The sequence below is a fragment of the Pleurodeles waltl genome, chromosome 8, assembly GCF_031143425.1.
Source record: "Pleurodeles waltl isolate 20211129_DDA chromosome 8, aPleWal1.hap1.20221129, whole genome shotgun sequence".
Taxonomy (NCBI): domain Eukaryota; kingdom Metazoa; phylum Chordata; class Amphibia; order Caudata; family Salamandridae; genus Pleurodeles; species Pleurodeles waltl.
In genome coordinates, this window is record NC_090447.1 from 435558641 (window position 1) to 435582378 (window position 23738).

At 47.8% G+C, this 23738-nt stretch overlaps 1 protein-coding gene across 3 annotated transcripts in view; it reads left to right on the top strand.

Annotated features, from left to right (window-relative positions):
* The first annotated feature begins 282 nt into the window (after nucleotides 1-282).
* CRACDL (CRACD like) overlaps nucleotides 283-23738 on the top strand; it is a 630552-nt gene continuing 607096 nt past the window's right edge. The window contains exon 1 of one of the 3 annotated variants that reach the window (XM_069204319.1): nucleotides 283-604. In XM_069204319.1, coding sequence (XP_069060420.1) covers nucleotides 312-604 — 293 coding nt within the window. In that variant the 5' untranslated portion in view covers nucleotides 283-311. The remainder of the gene's footprint in view (nucleotides 605-23738) is intronic. The other 2 variants (XM_069204324.1, XM_069204322.1) reach the window with 2 other exon arrangements.

The following is a 23738-nucleotide window of genomic DNA, read 5'->3' on the forward strand; positions in this document are numbered from 1 at the left end:
GCCTTCCCTCCCCACACCCCGCACAGCGGGGGGTGCGGGACCAGTTACACCCCAGAATGTTCTCACGCAGCGAACGCTGGCCTCCCTCTCCAGTCTGTACATAGAGAGTGGTCTCACACGTGGACCGCCGACCTCCCTCCCCTCACGTGTCCCTCTCTCAGACTGCGTACAGAGTAGTCTCAACAGTGACCTCTGGTTTCCCTTTACGAGCACAGCCGACCGGTCCTCTGCACCCCCCGGTGCAGCACTGACTGGCTGGCAGACGCTCGCCTGACTCCTCCTCCGCCCGGTGCCCGCCCACTGAAAGCTCAATGGCAGCCCTGGCCTGGTGCCCAATAGGCGGAACGGATGGTCCTGTGCCAGGTGAGCAGGTAATGGCCCTGGGAGTGGTTATGCTGATACATCTTTGTATACCCCTGAACATTCCATGCAGGCGGGCGCACACCCGATGCCGGGAGCAGAGCGCCTGTACCCTGACCTCTAAGGTATGCAGCCGTGCACACAGCTGCACCAGTGTACTCTGTGCCCGTGCATCCCTCTGCCATCCTCTCCTGGCAGCGCCACAGCTCCGCCAGCGCCGTCTGAGCTCCCAGTACTGCACTCGGTGAGTCTGAAACAAGTTACTTCGTACCCTTCTCTGTTCATCAGGTGCCCCCATACGACGAGATCTTGCTCCTACTGCTTTGACAATCAGAGTTCGAAGCCAGCAGGAACTAACAGAAATTCTGTCAGTACTTCCATGTTAAATTATATTCAGAAATAGTTGCGTTACTTTTTGAGCTGGGCTGTCGTCCTATGAACTGCAATTAACCACATACTATAACTTGTCTGACCTCAAAGGTCCCAAACGTCACCTTTTCCTGCGTGTATAAATCACCCAGGGAAGGAGACGAAGAGGTAATGTGTTTAGCCATGTTGTACACTAGTGTGGCTGCTGTTCAGCTCGGTTAGAAGTGGCGTGGGGGTGAAGTTGAGTGGAATGGGCTAGATTGGAGTAGCGTGGAGTAGTTTGGGATACAGGAGAGTGGGGTAGATTGTGGAAGAATGGGGTAGATTGTAGTAGGGTACATTTTTGTTCACTTTGTTTACCTTAATTATTAGTCAGGAGCAGTGCTTTAAATGGGCCGGTAGTGTCTGATACTGAGTACCGGCACTTTTTTATTTTGAGAGTGAGAGTACCGGCTCTTCTCAAGAAAAACGTAATACTTTTAATTGGAGAGTACCGGCACTTCTCAGAAGCAAGCAGGTACTCTGATACAGAGTACTTGCACTTCTATTTTTCCATTTCAAGCACTGGTCAGGAGTCATCAAGGGACCACTATAATACGTTTTCAATTTAATTGTTTTGAAAATAGCTGTTTTACTTACGTACTGATAGGGAGAAAAATACCGTCTTTTGATTATTTTCCCTACATTTGAACTGGCTGAGACATTAAAATAGTGGTCACGCAAGTAAAAAATAAAAATAAACAGCCTGTGGCAACACCAGCTTGTATCTGAGGCAAGCTGCATTGGAGTTGTATGTGTTGGGACAGAGGGGACAGGGTTTTCCTGCAAATCATGCAGCAGGTGCAGAGGCACCAGGGCCCAGGACTATGAATGGCCTTCTGCACTTCAATTATGGCTGTTTCCGTGTGGCGGGTACTGAGAGTTTTATGTAATTTAGTCTGTGTAGGATGTGCACAGTAATAAACGGTAAAATGGGACATGCATTACACTGTTCAGAAGGTGCATTCATGCCTCATTGGATGAGCAGTCACAATGTGGAATAATAATACCTACTGGAATGTGTGTCCGTCTGTGCACTACTAGATCCTGTGGTAAAGTAATTAACTGTTTTATCTCAAGTAAGGAATTGTGCTGGGCTCATTTTATTCTCACAAGTGTGGCAGGTTTACAAGCATGTAAATTTCATATTCTGATATCTTGTTTCAGTACATTGCACATTCCCAGGTTCTGGTTGGAGATACTGGAATTATGCAATTTTGCGGCTATGGCGTTTTCCGAATAGTTATGGATTTGCCGCATTTGCCACTTAATCCACTCCTTGATGCATAATCTGCAGTTTAAAAAAAGTTTCTAACTCAAATGGATGGAAAGTTGCTAAAAACACTGCAACACCTGTTGCTGCACAGTTGAAGTACTTTTGCAAAGGCTGAAAGCCTTTCTGTTGCTTATTGCTATACTTGGGTGGTAAACTTGTACTACTGAGGTGCAGCCTATGCCCAGGGAGTGATGTGTAAAAAACTAAATAACAAAGTAATGAAGTAATACTATCATAAAATGTGCCTCATTAAGCCACATTATCAGTGGTTCCATGCTGCATAATTATGTAAACTCTGCTACATAGTTCACTCCTTCCCAGGGCATAATTTCAGGTGTCCTGTTAATAGTGATTTTACTCTTCACATGTACTAGTAATGCCACTGATCAAAATGCAGTTCAATAAAAAGCTACCAAAATGTATACAATGTGGCATGATATACACGAGGTGGCATTAAGGCTCATTATCCAAACGTACCTCAGAACTTAATCATTAATTCCACAGGAGCCTTTTAAAATTTATATCGTTAAAGTTTTGCCACAAACTATGATTTTCAGATCAATGGATAGTGTCTGCGTACATTGCTGTATATACCTTATACAGCTGTATTAAAAATAAATATGTACAATTTTTGAGACAAAATTTTATGTTTTCTATTTGGTCACATATCCTAAATAGTGCTTGTTTACTTTCAATCAATCAGTCAATCTGGATTATAGAGCACGGTAATCTCCCACAAAGGTATCCAGGCGCTGGGGGCATTGCTACTTTGAGTTCTCAGTTGAATAGCCAGGTCTTGAGTTCTTTCCTGAATTCTAGAAGAGAGAATGAGGTCCATAGATGAAGGGGGAGGTAATTCTAGGATTTCGCTATGAGATAGGAAAAGGAGCATCCTGTACTTTTTGCTTCCACGGATGCAGGAGGTGTATGGGAGGGAGAGGACGAGAATGGTTGATGGAAGTACAGGCAGTGGCTGATGTATGCTGGTCCTCAATTGTGAAGGGCTTTGTAGGTGTGGATCAGCCTCTTAAATTCACATCTCTTCTGAATGGGGAGCCAGTGGGGCTTCTTGAGATGGGGGGTGGTGTGAGTCCATTCTGTGAGGATGAGTTTGGCCACTGAATTCTGTGTGATCTGTCCTGAGGTACGTGATGATTCCTGCATAGAGTGCATTGTCGTAGTCCAGCAGGCTGGTGACAAGGGCTTGAGTAACAGTTTGTCTGGTGTTGAAGGGGACTTATTTGAAGAGCTTACAGAGCATGCAAAGGGTGAAGAATCAGGCGATAGAGACTGTTTTATTCTGTTTTTTCATTTGGACCTTTCTGTCCAGGATGATGCCAAGGTTGCGAGCATTGTCTATTTGAGTGGGTGCGGGTCCTAGTTCAGAAGGCTACCAGGAGTCATTCCACAGGGTGGTGTTGTTCCTGAAGGTCAGTACTGCCACCACCTCATGCTTCTGCACCCTGAAGACACATATCTCACCTCACCTCACCTCACCTCACCTCACGGAGATATAATGGTGCAGATATTGCTATTTGTGAACTGGTGCATGATTATGATGATGCTTTTCCATTACTTAATGAATGTATGTATCTGCAGTGTTATAGGAATTGCAACTTCAGCCTGTAGGAACACCTTTTCAACACTATCTCCTGTCCTCACACCTTTCCGTCGCACAGCAAGTGTAAAGAGAATTTGACCAGTTTAGCACATGAGATGGAGCTCACAGCAAACTTATGTATGGCCTTGTTTGTAAGAGAGTATTTCAAGAACAACAGGGACTGTATTACAGATAGGGAGCACTGTCCCTGTTTGTTTCACTGCGCAACTTTTTGTAGCCCTCAGGACTGCTGGGAGCCCGCGCCTGCCCTGGGGTTAGCACTTTGCAGTGAAATACGAAACAGCTGTTTGTGAGTATAGAAGGCGTATTTCACAATGCAGGTGTAATGCTGCCTGCAATTTAGAGGGGAGTGAGATTCCCTTACAAGTCGGTGCAGTTAATGCCTGCACCTGCCTGCAGGGCGATGTCTGTGGGGTCCATGGTAACCCTTTAGCAGAGTTCATAAGGCTGGCTTGAGAAGGCACACAGACGGTGCACCACATTTTTTGTGGCATTGTTTTCAGTGCATATCCTGAGGGTCTATTTGCCCCTGTGCCCGCATCCATGATATTGTGTGGTCAGAGAGGCAAAGTCATTGCCTCTTTTGCATGGGGCCAGGATCCCATGAAAATGAGGGAATGCCCTCTGAAGATAGCGCTGGCTCTACATGTACACCAGCGATATCAGTATTACAGAAGGGGCGGAACAAGCACCCCCTGTAATACCCTAGTACCCCATGGAACACAAAGCGGGCCAATGCACCCCAAGGCTCTCTATGTGTTATGCCCAGAAGTTAACCTCTTTGACCAATCACCAGCTATGAAAACTGCCATCAGATATCAGGAATATTACTTTCATTTGTTGCAAATGTGTTGCCGTTTTTTAAGCTTTTTTATCAATGAAAACAAAAGAATGACATGAAAATAAACGGTTACATAGAATGCACTGTGCAAAGAAGTGTTGGGCAAATTGCAAGCAGTAAACGGCCAGTCTTCCAAATGCAAAGATGCAAAGAGTTGGCTGTGGTTACAGGATCTCCTTAAACTTCAACTACTACTACAATCTGCTTGGTATCCAGGTGCTTTTATTGAAACCTGGCCTGCGGGAAATTATGAGGGCTGAAGGGTATAGACATAGCTTGTACTCTTAAATGACTGTCCACATGCTCTGTATCTCTGTTTGGAAGAAAATATAATGTAAATCAAGCAATTGTAGGGTACTTCCAGAATTGGCAAAGACTGGGGACACATTGGCTCACCCAAACATATCCTTGGCCCGTCCAGATAAAAAATCCTGGAACCTGGCCTGGTTCGAAGCCAACAGGAACTAACAGAAATTCTGTCAGGACTTCTATGTTAAATTATATTCTGAAATAGCTGCATTACTTTTTGAGCTGGGCTGTCGTCCTATGAACTGCAATTAACCCCTTACTGTACCTTGTCTGAATTCAAATCTCCCAAACTTCACAGTTTCCTGCGTGTATAAATCACCCAAGGAAGGGGGCGAAGAGGTAATATGTTTTAGCCATGTTGCACACTAGTGTGGCTGCTGTTCAGCTTGGCTAGAAGTGTCAGGAAAACTATTGCCAGCGTTGTTAAGTTCTTCCCTTGGCAAAAACAATTCCCCTTTTCCTTGTACCCACGTTGGTTGTAGCAGCGTCCTCACTCCCAGTGGCTCTTGTGGAGGCTGTTTTTAGAACTAGCGTCTTCAGGTTTAACTGCCAATCAAGATGGTGGCCGCAAATCCTTGTGAGGTCAGCGCTGTAGTGTTTCTACCTTAGGGTCATGCTGAAGCTTCCCTCCAGCTGTTTCTCTCTGGGAGCCCTGCACTTCAACTGTCATCCTGAGGAGAATGAGCAGTGTTCCTGAGGCGCTTCATTTCATAGAGAATTCTTCCAGTTTTGAGTAATTAATTCTTTTTCTTGTTACAGTGTGCACACCAGCTACTTTTTCCCTTTTGAAGAAGCTGAATTTTTTCCTTCTTCCAACAACTGGCTATCGGCTTTCTGAGGAGAATTTGTTTTGGCTTAACAGAACTTCAAGTAACCGCAGGAAGGAATCCTTTTATAGGATTTCCAGACTTGCCAATATATATATGTACATATATATATTCAAGAACTCTTTGCTTTGGAGACTTGTCATTCTTAGAGACAAACCTCAGTGCTCAGACCAATTCCTAGAGACTGTGATGGAGAAAAGTGAACCTTGAGAAGGAGTTTTTGTTTCCTGTAAAGGACATTAGTAGTTTGTATATTTGTGAACTTTTGAACTGTTCTCCAGAGAACCTTCGAAACCCCTGACTCCTGGAGAAAAGAAGATATTAAGTTAACATTGTTCTGTTAGAGAGAGGCTAGTCTCTCAAAAGATCCAGGTCCTTCCTTCAAAGAAATCCCAGTAAGAAGAAAGGTGCAGGTTTTCAGAGACACACACACTGAATATCCTATCTTCAAGTGGGAAACACAGGCTGGAACTGGATCTGGAGGAGGTCTCTCTTTTTCTGTTCCCATTCCCCTTGCCCCCTAGTGGATGCAGGGTTCAGATAATGAGTTAAAGTCTGAGCACGCATCTGTTGGAGGGAGTTGGGTAAAAGGCATCTGCTCCTGTGGAAGTTTGATTTAACGGGTAATCTTCTGACAAGAAGTGGCGTGAGGGGAAGTTGAGTGGAATGGGGTAGATTCGAGTAGCGCAGAATAGATTGGGGTAGGGGGAGTGGGGTAGATTGTGGTAGAAAGGGGTAGATTGTAGTGGGCTAAATTGGAGTGGAGTAAAGTGGGCTAGATTGAGTGGAGTAAACAAAACATATGTCTCGTATTCAATGCAAAACACAAGGGCCTCCATTAGTGCAACATTATAGGGAAACTGGACACATTGAAAATTATATGGAATGGGGAGTACTGTACATGATTCCACAGTGTGTTAGAAAATCTCATATTGGTAATGTGCTCTTAAAAACAGAGGCAAGGTTGATCTCAAGATTTGATACCACATTGAATGGATTAAATGAGTATGCTGAAGTTTGGACTTTGTTAAATATGTAAGAGATTAAGATAAACATGTGGGTTTAAGAGGTGTCTGATAGACGCTTTCATAAGTAAGACATTATTGCCAGTGGGCAGGATTTTATATGTTTTTTTATGTATAAAATATTGTTTTTTTTAAAACTCATTTTGTGAATATTTTGGATATAAGCATTGGAGTTGTATTTGTAATATATGGCACATCCAGTTCCTTCTGGCCCTACCTCCATTTCTGTAGCCATCTGCTTTATACAGAGTTTCAGGCGGTTCTAAATAGGAGGAAGACTTCACATTTAGGGTGTCCCGCTTGATTCGAATATGGAATACAACTGTCAAAGTCAGACCACTAGAGGAAGGTGCAAAGGTACTTATGACATACTCGACAGAGAAGAGAGACTGTAGCCGACAGTGCTTCTAGATGGAGGTACGCGGTCTAGTGTTTATGATTTAGCTATAACAAACTTTCAGCCACAGTTGCACGGAGTCTACAGCGAGACTACCGAGAAACTGTAGCCAAGTACATTTCCAGTTGGACGTACGCGGTCTAGTGTTTAAGATTCAGCGATAACTCATTTGTGGTCACACAAGCATGGAGGCTTTAGAGCTGGCCGGTCGCATAACTGTTTTCCCCGCAGCAGAATGTGCAGAGGAGTGATTATTGAAGATCAAACTCGGCTCCAACGCTAGTCTACGAGACTTAAGCAGTGAGTACATTATATAAAGAATGAGGCACATAGCATGGCACCTGAAATTTTGGCTCGGGTGATTGTGGTACCTATTAACATATCTTTGTTGTTATTGAATAGGACTTCGCAGGTCAGTTTGACATTAAGAGTAGTGATTTTACTCCACCAGTAATCAACCTACGGAAAGATACGACTTGTGAGTTTTTGCCAACAAGTTCCACCATTTGTTCACTGGTTGCAGGTTTAGTAAGGGCAGTTATCTAGCTTTTGGTCTCCACAGAGGGCACAATGGACTGGACGGCATCTAAAATATTTATAAGACTATAACAATAATACACATGGCATGTGGAGGTGTTTGGTTTATGTTAACAAATAAGGGATAATAGCAGCACCTGGCTTGGTGGTCTTCTTGTTATAAGAGTGTGGGCATAACGTAAATTATTTTAAAAATAAGATTTAGTGGCTAGATTTGTATTTGTGATTTTTTTTTTTTGTGTTCTTATTTTAAGTGAAGGGATCAATGGTCCTTATGGGTCCTGAAAAGGCCAGAATTAAATAGGCCGAAACGCGTCGACATCATAACAACAGGAGTCCTCATTGATTACAGATTTATGGATGATGACGGAGTCCACTATTTGTTCTGCAGTGTAAATAATTACAGTGGACTGTGGAAAAAGCTGTTAGCCTAAAGGACTTCCTGTATAGACGGACCTGGATCTTGCGAGATATTTATGGACAACGGTCATCAAATAATTAAGACATAAGGGCAATGTACATAATCTATTGTGTATCTAGAGACCATAGGGGATGTTAAGGTTGTTGTCTCTTAGATGAATTTAGAGTGGTGATTGGTTAATACTGGATAGAGTGTGACATTGGAACAAATAAAATAAATTATAAATATTAGAACAATAATAATTGATGTTTTATTGGTCCAAATGATGTATGTTGATTGATCTCTTGAGAGTCAATATGGTTTTGTATGAGTTACCGTAATAATAAAGGCTTTGCATTAATCAACCATAAATAGAAGTTCAAACAGCATTCAATCAGTGTATTTGTAGAGCGCACTACCACCCGTGAGGGTCTCAAGGTGTTGGGGGTGGGGAGGTGCTGCTACTGCTCAAATAGCCAGGTTTTGAGCCGCTTCCTGAAAGTCAGCAGGTCTTCGGTCTGTCGTAGGGGCAACGGAAGGGTGTTCCAGGTCTTGGCGGCGAGGTGGGAGAAGGATCTGCCTCCGGTAGTCGCTCTTCGGATGCATGAGACGGTGGCGAGGGCGAGGTCGGCTGAGCGGAGTTGGCGGGACGGGGTGTAGAAGGTGAGTCGTCTAGTGAGGTAGGCTGGACTGCTGTTGTGGAGAGTCTTGTGTGCGTGGGTGAGGAGCTCGAAGGTTATCCCTTTGTTGACGGGGAGCCAGTGTAGGTCTCTCAGAAGGGGATTGATGTGGCTGTGGCAGTGGGCATCGAGGATCAGGCGTGCGGAGGTGTTTTGTATGTGTTGCAGTCGTTTGAGGAGTTTGGCCGGGTCTCCTTCATAGAGGGCGTTTCCGTAGTCAAATTTGCTGCTGACGAGGGCTTGGGTGACTATTCTTCTTGTATCTGTGGGGATCCATCTGTAGATCTTGTGGAGCATGCGGAGGGTGTTGAAGCAGAATGAGGAGACGGCGCTGACTTGCTTGGTCATGGAGAGTGTTGAGTCGAGGATGCTGCCCAGGTTGCATGCGTGGTTGGTGGGTGCTGGGGCTGCTCCTAGAGTGGTCGGCCACCAGGAGTTGTCCCAGGCTGAGGGGTTGGCGCCGAGGATGAGGACCTCTGTCTTATCTGAGTTCAACTTCAATTTGCTGTTCCTCATCCATTCGGCGATGGCCTTCATTCCTTCGTGGAGGTTGGATTTGGCGGTGAGGGGGTCCTTGGTGAGGGAGAGGATCAGTTGGGTGTCGTCGGCGTAAGAGATGATGTTGAGGTTGTGTAGCTGGGCGAGCGGGGCCATGTAGATGTTGAGGGATGAACCTTGGGGAACGCTGCATATGATCTTGGAGGCTTCGGAGCGGAAAGGGGGGAGGCGAACGCTCTGGGTTCTGCCGGAGAGGAAGGAGGTGGTCTACTCCAGAGCTTTGTCCCGGATCCCTGAGTTGTGGAGGTGTGTGCGTAGGATGCGGTGGCAGACGGTGTCGAAGGCGGCAGAGGGGTCCAGGAGGATGAGGGCCACGGTTTCGCCGTTGTCAAGCAGGGCCCTGATGTCGGCGGCGATGAGGGTGATTTCGGTACTGTGGTTGCTGCGGAACCCTGACTGGGATGGGTCCAGGATGTTGTTTTCTTCGAGGTAGTTGGGTCAGTTGTCTGTTGACGATCTTCTCAATGACCTTGGCCGGGAATGGGAGCAGGGAGATGGGACGGAAGTTATTGAGGTCTCTCGGGTCCGCTATGGGTTTCATGAGTAGGGGTATGAGGGGTTCCTCCTGTTGGGTGCGGTGGTGCGTGGTGGGTTTCTGGAAGGTGAAGTGGATGCAGCGGTGGTCGGTCCATGGGAGTTCGTGGTGTGGCCGAAGGTGACGTGGGGGCTAGCGGAGAAGACGGGGTCCAGCGTGTGGCCAGCGGAGTGTGTTGGGGTAGTGACGAGTTGGCTGAGTCCGAGGGTGGCGAGGTTGTCGATTAGGGTGGTGGAGTTGGGATCGTTGTTATTGTCCAGGTGAAAGTGCAGGTCGCCGAGGAGGACATAGTCAGTGGAGGCTAGGACGTGCCTGCTGACGAGGTCAGCGATAGAGCATTAACATATTGACACAAATGATACAATTATTATAGGCAATGCCCCTCCCTGATCCATAATGTGGTACAGTAAACTGGCAGTTAAAGGGTTTTTGCTGCAGGGGTTGGGCCTACTTGTTCCAAGGACAAAATAAATATGAAAACTTGTTGCCCTTGACCCCAAACAATATGTCCTGGGCGTCGGGCTATAGGAATTCCAAACCCCTGTTTCCAGGAACTTTGATGAGAGATTGTACTGTAATTTTATCTGTGCTAGTTTCAATCAACTCTTTGGATTTTGTTTCCTGCAAACAATCTTTGTAAACAAAAAAGGTATTTTTCAGTAGTATATTTGATGTGCTTTGTTAAATAGGCATACAAACATTTAACTGGAAATTGTATTTAGGAGCCCAGTTGGGATTTCCTGGTAATTCTGTGAGTTTGTCTTGTAGTATAAACAGGTTTTAGAGCCAAGCAAATGAAAATCGGATGCATCAACCTAGGTTTCAGCATAGTTGCTTTTTAGAGATGTTGCATCGGCTTACAGGTAAAGAATTGGTATGGCGTTCAGCGGGCCCTTCAGGTGGAGACGGAGGGATGTGTTGCTCTAGGAGTATGCAACATATATCCAGGCCTGGATGAGATAGAATGTGCTAGCCCTTACATGATTTAATCAAAGTACTAATTGTGGAAGCTTACAACCTGACAAGCCCACTTTTCACCAACCTGTTTCTTTTGGTGCTGAAGTCTTCACTAGATTCCAACAGGTCACTTGAAAATCAAACCTCAAAAGGTGTTACAACTTGGAATGACCAACTTAACTCGGTCAAAATCATTGCTCTCTAATTTAACACCCAAAATAGGGCAGCTATTATGTCTGCCTGTATGTTTTCATCTGGTCGTTTGTGAGTCCTTGTCCAGCAGCCAGCATGCATGCAGTATCACTGGACACCAGCAGTGGCAAAATACAGCTGTTCAAGCTGTATATAAATTGCAAATATAAGACCACATTTTAGACCATCTCCACCAGCTGTCTAGATCAGCCAAGATAAGGTCCTTCTTTATCCAATCAATGAATAGTTCTTTGTTTCTTCAGAGCCCCCCTTGTTACCTTGGTTGATATGTGTTTATTGGAAGGTGGTAAGGTTCAGTAATACTTCCTCCTCGTTTAGCTTTTTGTGTTGAGGTAACATCTGCACCAGTAGCAAGCACCTAGTTGCATACAGTTTAAATTGCTTAAAATAACACACAAAGCTCTGTTGATTGAGGGCATAAATAGCTAGATAAGTTTCTGATTACTTAAAGCCAATTGGAAGCTTCATTCTAGTTCATCATCTAAACTTAGGCAACACAAATTAAACCAGATCAGACTAGTGGGCCAGAAGGCTTGGTGCTAAATCATGTAGTATACAACAAAATGATGAATGGAATGCTTGAATTAATCTCAGCCACTGGCAATCACTTGTGCGCACATCCCAGTCTATTGATATTTTGCACACTATGCCATCTCAGTTTGTACCTTGCCATATTCACATCAGTCTTGACCCTGTTCCAATAGGAACAGTTCAGCCTGAACTGCCAGACCAGGTTCTCGCTGAACTGGAACACTGAACTGGAACACAAGTAAACAATTGCCCTAATAACTACTCTTATGTAGGAGAAAATGACCTTGGGGCAAACCATGGCTAGCTCAGAAATCCTCTAATGGCAGGAAGGTATCCGCCTCATACCGGGCTCCCATGGTGGTCGCTCCCTCCTCTGCCCAGTCTGAAAGTCCCCTCCAATCCCATCCATGGGGTAGCTCCACCAAGAACTGCATCAGAATCTCAGGGGCATAGGGTATTGAGCAACCCAACCTGCGGAGACATCTCAGCCAGCAGCGGCCTAACATGGTCAGTTCTGTAGAGCTGGGATCGGAAGGAGGACAGAGACGAAGAGGCGTCCCGGCCCAGGCCGGGTGATCTGGGGTGAAGGTCACCATCTCCCTACCAGCTGTTGTACTGTTGGCTATCCACTGGGTCAGCCATTGCAGTTGGCCTGCCAAGTAGCAGGACTCAAAGTCGGGAGTGTAGCCAGTGCTACTCTTCATCATCCCGAACCCCATAGGGAGCTTATAAATAAGGAGTTCAGTTCTTTGAAGAACACGCCAGGGAGCTACAGCAGGAGAGTGACACAGAAATAAAGGAACCAAGGTAAGGCAATCATTTTTAGTAAAGCCCCTAGCCTGCCACTGAGAGGGGCAATGAGCCCCATAAGGTCATGCTGCTACGGAGTCCTCGCAAAGCACATCTCACTTTTCCCTCCATCAGGACTGTGGGGTCGTGGTAAACGTGCATTCCCAAGTAATAGATGTAATGCGACTCCCACTACAGGGCGTCAACATCAAGGGGAGCCACAGTGTCAGTCATGGTAGGAAATAGGCTAGATTTCTGCCAGTTTACCTTAAGTCCTGAAAGAGAGCCAAAGCCGTCCAGCAAGTTCTTCGCTCCCCGCAGGGCCCCTCCGAGTCCCCCTAAAATAAGAGGTCATTGGCGTACAATGCTATGTTGTTGTCATGTTCTGCGGCACATATGCCTCTAATAATGTTCCCCATTCGGGCCAGACATGCAAGAGGCTCTAAGGCAAGAGTGAAAAGGAGGGGCAAGAGCGGGCAGCCCTGCAAAGTTCCCCTTTCCACCACGTAGCCCTCTGAAATAGATTTACCTGTGTGGACCCTTTCTCTTGGTATTGTGTAGGACTACTGAGTCCAGGCTACAAAGTGCTCTCCAAGACCGAAACCATGCACTACTTCGTAAAGGTACACCCATTCTAAGCTATCAAAACCTTTTTTGAAATCTACAGCAAAAATCACCACACTTCTTGTTATAAGTGTTGGCCTTGAGAACTGAGAAGAGTCTATGGATGTTAAGGACCGTGTTGCGGCCTGGTAGGAATCTTGCCTGATTTCGGTGGACCATGGAGGACATGTGGTGAAGTAGACGTGTGGCCAATATCTTCCTGAGTATTTTATAGTCTACTGTCAGCATCAATAGAGGGCGATAGGCTGTTATGTCCGTGGACGAATTTTCAGCTTTCAAAAGAGGGACAATGAGTACCTGTAGGAAAGTACCATCTTGCCTGGCATGTTACCCCCATAATTCACTGTATATATGTTGTTTTAGTTGTATGTGTCACTGGGACCCTGCCAGCCAGGGCCCCAGTGCTCATAAGTGTGCCCTGTATGTGTTACCTGTGTTATGACTAACTGTCTCACTGAGGCTCTGCTAACCAGAACCTCAGTGGTTATGCTCTCTCATTTCTTTGCAAATTGTCACTAACAGGCTAGTGACCAATTTCACCAATTTACATTGGCATACTGGAACACCCTTATAATTCCCTAGTATATGGTACTGAGGTACCCAGGGTATTGGGGTTCCAGGAAATCCCTATGGGCTGCAGCATTTCTTGTGCCACCCATAGGGAGCTCTGACAATTCTTACACAGGCCTGCCATTGCAACCTGAGTGAAATAACGTCCACGTTATTTCACAGCCATTTACCACTGCACTTAAGTAACCTATAAGTCACCTATATGTCCAACCTTTACCTGGTAAAGGTTGGGTGCTAAGTTACTTAGTGTGTGGGCACTCTGGCACTAGCCAAGGTGCTCCCACATTGTTCAGGGCAAATTGCCCAGACGTGAGTGCGGGGACACCATTACACACGTGCACTATACATATGTCACGACATATGTATAGCGTCACAATGGTAACTCCGAACATGGCCATGTAACATGTCTAAGATCATGGAATTGTCACCCCAATTCCATTCTGGCATTGGAGAGACAATTCCATGATCCCCCGAGTCTCTAGCACAGACCCGGGTACTGCCAAACTACCTTTCCCGGGGTTTCACTGCAGCTGCTGCTGCTGCCAACCCCTCAGACAGGTTTCTGCCCTCCTGGGGTCTAGCCAGGCTTGGCCCAGGATGGCAGAACAAAGGACTTCCTCTGAGAGAGGGTGTTACACCCTCTCCCTTTGGAAAATGGTGTGAAGGCAGGGGAGGAGTAGCCTCCCCCAGCCTCTGGAAATGCTTTCATGGGCACACATGGTGCCCATTTCTGCATAAGCCAGTCTACACCGGTTCAGGGACCCCTCAGCCCTGCTCTGGCGCGAAACAGGACAAAGGAAAGGGGAGTGACCACTCCCCTGACCTGCACATCCCCTGGGAGATGCCCAGAGCTCCTCCAGTGTGCTCCAGACCTCTGCCATCTTGGAAACAGAGGTGCTGCTGGCACACTGGACTGCTCTGAGTGGCCAGTGCCAGCAGGTGATGTCAGAGACTCCTTCTGATAGGCTCCTACAGGTGTTGCTAGCCTATCCTCTCTCCTAAGTAGCCAAAACTCCTTTTCTGGCTATTTAGGGTCTCTGCTTTGGGGAATTCTTTAGATAACGAATGCAAGAGCTCATCAGAGTTCCTCTGCATCTCTCTCTTCACCTTCTGCCAAGGAATCGACCGCTGACTGCTCTGGAAGCCTGCAAAACTGCAACAAAGTAGCAAAGACGACTACTGCGACCTTGTAACGCTGATCCGGCCGCCTTCTCGACTGTTTTCCTGGTGGTGCATGCTGTGGGGGTAGTCTGCCTCCTCTCTGCACTAGAAGCTCCGAAGAAATCTCCCGTGGGTCGACGGAATCTTCCCCCTTCAACCGCAGGCACCAAAGAACTGCATCACAGGTCCTCTGGGTCCCCTCTCAGCACGACGAGCATGGTCCCTGGAACTCAGCAACTCTGTCCAAGTGACTTCCACAGTCCAGTGACTCTTCAGTCCAAGTTTGGTGGAGGTAAGTCCTTGCCTCACCACGCTAGACTGCATTGCTGGGTACCGCGTGATTTGCAGCTGCTCCGGCTCCTGTGCACTCTAGCAGGATTTCCTTTGTGCACAGCCAAGCCTGGGTCCCCGACACTCTAATCTGCAGTGCACGACCTCCTGAGTTGTCCTCCGGCGTCGTGGGACCTTCCTTTGTGACTTCGGGTGAGCTCTGGTTCACTCTTCTTCGTAGTGCCTGTTCCGGCACTTCTGCGGGTGCTGCTTGCTTCTGAGTAGGCTCTTTGTCTTGCTGGACGCCCCCTCTGTCTCCTCACGCAATTGGCGACATCCTGGTCCCTCCTGGGCCACAGCAGCATCCAAAAACCCTAACTGCGACCCTTGCAGCTAGCAAGGCTTGTTTGCGGTCTTTTTGCATGGAAACACCTCTGCAAGCTTCTTCACGACGTGGGACATTTATCCTCCAAAGGGGAAGTTCCTAGTCCTCTTCGTTCTTGCAGAATCCACAGCTTCTACCATCCGGTGGCAGCTTCTTTGCACCCACAGCTGGCATTTCCTGGGCATCTGCCCACTCCCGACTTGATCGTGACTTTTGGACTTGGTCCCCTTGTTCCACAGGTACTCTCGTCCGGAAATCCATCGTTGTTGCATTGCTGGTGTTGGTCTTCCTTGCAGAATTCCCCTATCATGACTTCTGTGCTCTCTGGGGAACTTAGGTGCACTTTGCACCCACTTTTCAGGGTCTTGGGGTGGGCTATTTTTCTAACCCTCACTGTTTTCTTACAGTCCCAGCGACCCTCGACAAGCTCACATAGGTTTGGGGTCCATTCGATGTTTGCGTTCCACTTCTAGAGTATATGGTTTGTGTTGCCCCTACACCTATGTGCTCTCATTGCAACCTATTGTGACTGTACATTGCTTGCACTGTTTTCTATTGCTATTACTGCATAATTTTGGTATTGTGTACATATATCTTGTGTTTATTTGCTATCCTCATACTGAGGGTACTCACTGAGATACTTTTGGCATATTGTCATAAAAATAAAGTACCTTTATTTTTAGTATATCTGTGTATTGTGTTTTCTTATGATATTGTGCATATGACACTAGTGGTATAGTAGGAACTTTACACGCCTCCTAGTTCAGCCTAAGCTGCTCTGCTAAGCTACCCTTTTCTATTAGCCAAAGCTGCTAGACACCTCTTCTACACTAATAAGGGATACCTGGACCTGGTGCAGAGTGTAAGTACCCCTTGGTACTCACTACAAACCAGGCCAGCCTCCTACAGTACCTCCTGAGCAAACGGAAGGAGGGTCCCCTGCTTGTTAGCCTCCTCGTACATAGTGACCAATCTCAGGCCCAACTCCTTTATGTCGGCTGAGTAAACTTCAGCGGAGAGGCTGTCCAGGCCTGGGGTCATGTTCCTAGCCATGCTCTTAATGGCCTCCTGGACCTCTGGGAGTGTGATGGCCTTCCCCAAGGCCTCTGAATCTTGAGGGGTGAGAGTTGGCAGCACTATTTGCAACTGGAACCCTTGAATGTCTGCAGGCATCAGGCGAACTCTGCTACTGTATAGTCCTGTATAATAATTACAGACTTCCCGGTTAACCTCAGCTTGCTGGTAGACTGTGCGGTTTGGGGCCGTGCGCACCTCGACTATGACCAATCCTCTCTTTGCTGGATTTGCCAGCCACACCAGGGGAGAGCCTGTGCAGTCCCCCCCTCCGCATGACTATGGGACACATAATTCTTGTAGTCATAGCAGCACAGCCTTTCGACTTCTTCTGCTACCTTTTCCATAGCCTACGCTTCTTCAGTCTGACTCCAGAGCGCTGCTGCTCAAGAGTTCTTAGCGTCTCCTCCGCTTTTGTTATATTATGGAACAGCATCATGCGGACACCTGTGGTCGCTGAGATGTAGCGCCCCCAATCACTGCCTTAAAGGCATCTCATTCCAGAAGCCGCAAGGTTGTCAAACCCTCATTATCCTCAAAGTAGGCTCTTATGGCAGAGCCAGTGGTGTCATGGAAGATCTTGTCTTCTAAAACGTTGGGTCTGAGTCTCCACATGGGTATGGGAGGTTGAGACTGTGTCCATCTAAAACCCAGGTGTAGAGGGTTACGGTTAGATATTGTAAGTCATGGACTGGCGAGAAGAAAAAGTAACCTCCTCCCCTTGGGTGGTGTGCTCTCCATGAATCAATAAGTCCCAATTTCCCTTGTAAATCCATAAAAGATTTGGCACAACTATTTACTGGTGATTCTCTCAGTGGGGGGTATGATCTATCCAATGCAGTGTTCGAGATACAGTTGAAATCCCCTCCTAGGAGCACCGATCCTGTTAGGTGTGGAGCTAGTTGGTTAGAAAGAGGAGGCAAGAACCCTGGTTGATCAGTGTTGAGACCATAGATACTCCCCAACATGACTTACCATCCATCCAGCCTCCCAATAATTACTACATATCGACTCATAGGCTCAATGATGGATCTAGTGTGCTGGAACGGTACCCCCTTTTTTTAATTCACGAGGGCTCGCCCTTGCATGCAGAGTAAGTTGTGCGGTAAATTTGGCTCCTCCATCTGCGTTGCAGGGTGAGTCCCTCTTTAACATGTAGATGGGTCTCTTGAAGGAGGACAGTTTGAATCCCCCACCTAGTGAGATGTGTGAAGACCTTATGACGTTTGGTCATCAAGGTCATCTCCCTAATGCTCCACGTTAGTATTTTGTATTCCATAGAGTTAGCCATTAGAAGTAAAGCGTGTGACATATGAGCAGCCATGGTTGTGCTGGTCCCCCACACAAGCAGGAGTCCTCCCAACATGGCATGCTTAGTTTGCAGTAAGTAGGCACAATGCAAAACAATCCCCTTTTCAACTGAACCATAACCGTCTCAATTCCAACTCCCCGGACAAGTGATACATCCCCACCTCTCCAAACTTTTGAGTAACCAACAATCATGTACTCTGTGCCATCTAATGCTTAGGCAAATTGTAGCGTAGGGGTAGCAGTCTGGCTGGTGCGCCATGTTGCTCCCGCAACCTCTCCCATCCATCTGATGAACTAGAGTTTAAATTCCAGTAGGCTCCCTGGGAGCCCAACAAGCCGTAAGCAGCTTTGGTACTATGTTCGCGCATGTTGTTTCTTGTGTTCGCGATAAGAGAGGGCACACTAGGGTTCATAATAGTTTGTCTGGCATCTGAGGCATAATAATAGGCAAGTGTTTGCTTGATGTCTCGGATCCTGAGTCAGTTGTAGTAGTCAGAGTTCCAGGTCGGGCCGGGTCCAGCAAGGATGTAGAGCTGATGTCATCCCTGCTCATGGCAGCTATGGATTTCAGGGCTCATATCTGCTCCCTGTGCACCTCCACATTGGATGGGGCATTCTGCCTTAGATGTTTGGCTAGCCTTCTCCTCCTCCAGGGCTGTGGTGAGAACTCTCAGCCTGGCTGCTTGGACCAGCCTGCAGATTGGCTTCCAGCCAATCCCAGACCTCCCGCGTGGGTATGAAAGAAGTGCACTACCTGCGGTGTGGCCACTCGTAGCCTGACTGGCAACAGCATTGCAAATTGTAGGCCCCGGGTTTGGAGCTGTCTCTTGGCCTCAACAAAAGACACTTGCTGCCTTTGAGTTACCTTCGTGAAGTTGGGGAATATCATAACTTTACTATTTGCTATTTGGAGGCTTCCTTTAGCTCTGGCCTGTGCCAAGATGTGGTCTCAATCCCCATAATACAGTAGAAGGGCAACCACTGTCCTTGGTGGTGCTCCTGGCAGGGGTGGTTTGGATGGTACTCGATAGGCCCTCTCAAGAGCATGGAAGCTGGATAGGCCTTCTGGCGCCACCGAGTCCCATAGTCATTTCTCCAAGAATGCTACCACCTTTGTACCTTCAATGCCCTCAGGGAGTCCAAGAACTCTTGTATTATTTCTGCAGGACCTGTTTTCACTATCCTCTAGCCTGGCCTCAAGTGCACAGACCTTGACTTTGAGGTCGGTGAGGCGTTCCTGCATTTGCGACAAGTCGCTCCGCAATCGTGACCCTCTCTGCCAGTCTTCATTGGTCATCCTTTAAGAGGCCAAGATCTGCTCCCAAAGTGTCTATTTTGTTTTTGAGGGCTTCCTGTGAGGCTGTGATGGCCTGGAGGATATCCTGTTGTGTGGGCCCAGCAACCCGCAGCTGCAGCAGGTCCCCCTGCCTGCCAGTACGCCCCCCTTGTCCATTGACGCGCTATCCTGGGACTTAGCATTCTGGTCTCTCTTTTTGGAGGCCTTTCCCATCTCTGTTGTCTGTGCCGGTGATGATGGGGCCTAGGTGAATGCAAGTACGCTTCTGCCTTAGTCAAGCCCCTTTCATTGTGCTATGGCCAGGCAGGGGGCTTGCCACAGGAATGGCCTGAGGCGCTCCTTGTGTTCTTTCTAGTATTGAAATGGGGTGTCGCCGTCACAGTGTGCAGTGATAACTTTGCTGGCGCACCACTACAAGGATGAAGACAAATCCCCCCAGAAATCCAGTGCTTACACAGATGGGGTGTGGCTGGGCGCAATGTTTGGGGAAAGGAGGTTGCCCCCCACATGGGAAAAATAGGTTCAAGGTCACCACCAGCTTCACGCCCTCCTCATCTTCAGATCACCAACCAGCAGTCTGTCTCACAGGAAGGGGCCAGTGTTTCAGCACCTCAGTCAGCTCACTTGGGAGGTGGGTCCCACCTCATATTCTTCACTCCTGCGGGCACCAGAGCATCACCCACTCCACCGGCCCAGTGCGCAAAGGGGTTGCGTCCACCGCCTGGTCGTCCATAAACTGTGGTCTCTCTAAGTGTAAATACACAGTTCTCTTGGCCAATTCCAGTCCTGCTGGGTCCACCCCAGAGGCCTCTCAAAGCAGGTGTCCTCTTTGCTTGTAGCTGGGTGTGCGCCTCCCTCCTTGCTTCAGGAAATGGCCCGGTGGTGTTGTCATGTGTCCAGTATTACACAGGGCCTCCCGTGTTCCTTCAGGGCTGGAGGGGGCGGATCCCGGGGCTCATGCAGGGCTTCCTTACCTCAATGATCAGGGCGTGTGCGGGTCTCAGGGCCTCACCCACCAATCAACAAAGTCCAGGCAGGGGTGGGCATTTGTCTAGTCGTCGTGACCCAACAGCCCACCTCCTCCTGACAGGAAGCCGCAGGCCATCCGCAAGCCGGGACCAGCACTGCAACAATCTCCCAGGGCCTCCAGTCCCCACTAGGCCACTCACCTCGTCTGCCTCATCTGCCATGCCGTGGTCAGGGGTAGTTCAGATCCGTGTCTCCTCCTGTGCAGGCCTGTTGCAGGGGGCCTGCACTGGTGCCAGCCCCCCTAATTCCACTTAAACCAACCAGCAGGCGTCGGGGGCCTCGTCGCCAAGCCTGCAGGTAGCCTTAGTCCCAGTCAATGCTCCCCTAGCCCTTTCTTTTTGTATCTGGTGCAGTGTGCCCCCTCACCATCTGTTAGTCCTACTGGCCCAGCATGCTCCAGCATAGCCGGCCCTTCGACCACCGGCAGGTGCGATGCTGGATAAGCCGAGTTCCCCCCCCAAGTGGGCAGTAACCAGCCATAGGCAGCAGCACCGTATGAGTCACAGGGTTTCAAGGCATCTCTAAGCTCTCTAAGCTGCAGAAATAGGTGCCAGCATGTCGAGACATATTTACAGAGCTCCCTGGGGCTGGCAGAATGAGAGATGACAAACGACGAGGGAGTTGCAAGTGGATCTCACGGAACCATGTCTTGCTGCACTGGCATCCGGCTACGCCCCTCCCTGTAAAGGCACATTTGTACACCTGAAGCTAAAACTTGACCTGCAGCCCCTTCTTCTATTCTGCTAATGATTTGAAGTTGATAACAAAATAATTATTATATAAAAAAATACTTGATGTTTTATATGCAGATGATAGGGTTACTCGCTGCTCCAGTACTTTGGGAAAATATCAAAAGTTATTCTAACATATTAAAGCTTTTCAAGTTTTCTTCTGATGGTAGGCTCTGTATAACGTCTTGAGATGTCACTGCTTTGATGTCACATGTAGTTGAAAGGTCTGGTGATATATTACTTCACCTTCAAAACCTTTACTTGTTTTGTGATATAACGCCTGTGGTAAACCCTGCATCACTCTCTTTTTGGAATTTTATATAGGGCTCACTCGAACTGCTGAGACTCCAACTCGGTTACCCAGTTTCAACTTCTACAACTCTGGCCGATATGCCACATGCTCTCACCAGTTCATTAGTATTGTAAGCAGTAGCCTCTGGTATGTTGTTTTAACAGGGGAAAAATGCATGCATCTTTATTAAGTACTACCAAACTGTTTTTGAGCAACAACCTGACTGTAGGAGGCTGGCCCTCTATGTAGTGTGCACAACTAGGCACACTGTGCAGGGGGTCCAGGCAACCACACGTTGGTTTCCAGTGGTAAAAATTAGACCACCTAATGCTCCAATTTTTAAGTTAGCTGGTCAAGCAGTTACGCTAATCCAGGATATGTGCTAAGCATTTTTTGTACTCACAAAAGCAATCATGCACCACACACACTCAATGAATAACTCGAGACCAGAATTTCTAAAAATACTTCAGACCTTTATATAATTTTTAAGACCAAAATGGTAGATACGTTAAGTACTTTTTGAGTTTTTATTTGTCAAAGTTTTTATAAAGTTATTCTTTCAGTGCCTAATTATGCACCATAGGACTCAATGGAAGACCCCCTAGAAAAAGGCATATAAAATCACACAGGTGAGTTCCCAGGCTCTTCTTTTGCAAGATGGTCGATAAAGCTGGTGGGCACACCGTGCCAGCTGGAGAGTCTTGGGCGACACCCGGTTCCTGCGGGAGCAGTGCTGGAAAGTCCCTTGGCACAGGAACAGGGCCACTTGGAGAAGCCACCTGGAAAAGGAGCTGGTTTGCAAGTTTAAAGGTTTTGCCTTTGGATCCCCTTGGGCTGTCAAGGTTGCAAGGGGTTAGGGACCCGTGGCACACAGCAGGCTCCGTGATGCAGGGCTCTGGGCGGCCGGATGCAAGGCGAGTTGCAGGTTTTGGATGCTGTGCACAATTGGACCCTTTGGAGCTGGAGGTAAGTTTTCTTCTGGGGGCCTTGCAGGACGACGAGGGCGCTTTGGTGGAAGGTCCAGAGTATTTCTGAAGTCTCTTGACTGGGGCTTCCATCTGGTCCAGTTTCAGCTCTGGGTGAGCTGTTTTTACTGTTGTCTGACATGCACTGACCAGTACCTGGGGTATTGGCACAACTCGGCCACGGGAGGGCACAGTGCCACCAAGCTTGGCACACTTGGAGTTCTCGTCCCGGCCGGCATTGGTGTGTCATTGGGTCTGGCTGTGACTTCTGGTTGCGGAGATATTGTCCGGTGAGTGAAGTGACCCTCACCAGTTTGCTAGTCATTTGCAGGTTTCCTTGGTTTCTTATGTGGTGCTTCTACTCAGGAGGCAGATTGTGGGCTAGTTGCAAAGCCTCTGGGTCTTTTGAGGTCAGTCCAGTGGTCAGCTCCTCTGCAGTGGCGATTGTTGGGACTCTGGTGCAGCAAGCAAGAGTCTTGAAGCCTCTTCAGGTGCAGCAGGTCCTCTGTTCTCATCCTGTTGGATTATTTGATGCTGTCTTCTTTTCTTCCTGATGAATCAGGTTTGTTGGTCTAGGGGAGCCCACTAAATACTGAATTTAATGGACGTTTTAGGGGGAACCTGGTAGTGTCCAATGGGACGCTTACCCTTGGGTGGCTAAACCCACTACAGTGACCACTTCCTGTGGTAAGGGTCACTACCCTAAACCTCATTGGCTGTTTTCCTGCCATCCAACACGGAGGAAAATGAAATAGAGAATCCACTTTGCCTGCACGTCCCTAGGGGTGGTGCATGCTCAGTAAGACCCCTCCTCCTACACTTTGTGTGGTTTCCTGCCTTTGCTTCTGCCAAAAGTGGGAATTAACAAAGGGGGAAGCCATCTGCTGCTAGCAGCAGGCCTGGTAGCTCGAGTTTCAAGGGCAGTAGCCCTTTGAAGCTCACCGCCAGGAGAGTGCACATTTCTGAGGGGGGGGTGTTAGCTAATCCACCCAGAAAGGGCATTGTCTTAAACACCAGAGAGCCAGGGCTCTCCCCCAGGTTTGTATATTGGCTGTCTTGAGGTGGCATGCTGGATGGAACCAGTCAGCAACCATACCAGTTAGGTTAACTTTTGCAGGGGGCACCTCTAACGTGACCCCTGGTTACATTTATGGATAAGTCCAATACTGGTACCAGTTTGGATTTATCATCCTGAGTTTGATTCCAAACAACCCAGGATGCAGAATGGCCATCATGTAGCTGGAGAACTTGTGTTTGACCAGTGTCCAGTACATGTACTTAAAACGGTTGCCCTGTTCACTCACTATGTCTCAGGTTTGGCAAGGACACAGTGGGGGCATATTGCTCCTGCAACTGTGCCCTCGCATATAGTACGTTGCACCCTGCCTTAGGGCTGGAAGGCCGGCTAGAGGGGTGACTTACCCATAACAGCAGCTGTGTAAAGTGGACAGAACACAGAAGGTGTGTGCCATGTTGAGTTTGGCTTTTTGGTTTCCCCCAGTACACTCAGCCTGCAATGGCAGTGCTGGGTGCATCTTGATGCAGCCTCCTAGAGGGTGGCACAATCAGTGCTGCTGTCCTAAGGGGCCTACCCTTAATATCCCGTGCCCTGGGTGCTGGGGTACCCATTTACTAGGGACTTATAGTGATATTTAATAGTGTATCTAATTGTGCTAAGCATCACAACAGATTTAGGGAAAGAGCGCTGGTGCAGGGAACTTGGGGCCATATCTACGAACACTTTTTCCCATAGACACAGAATGGG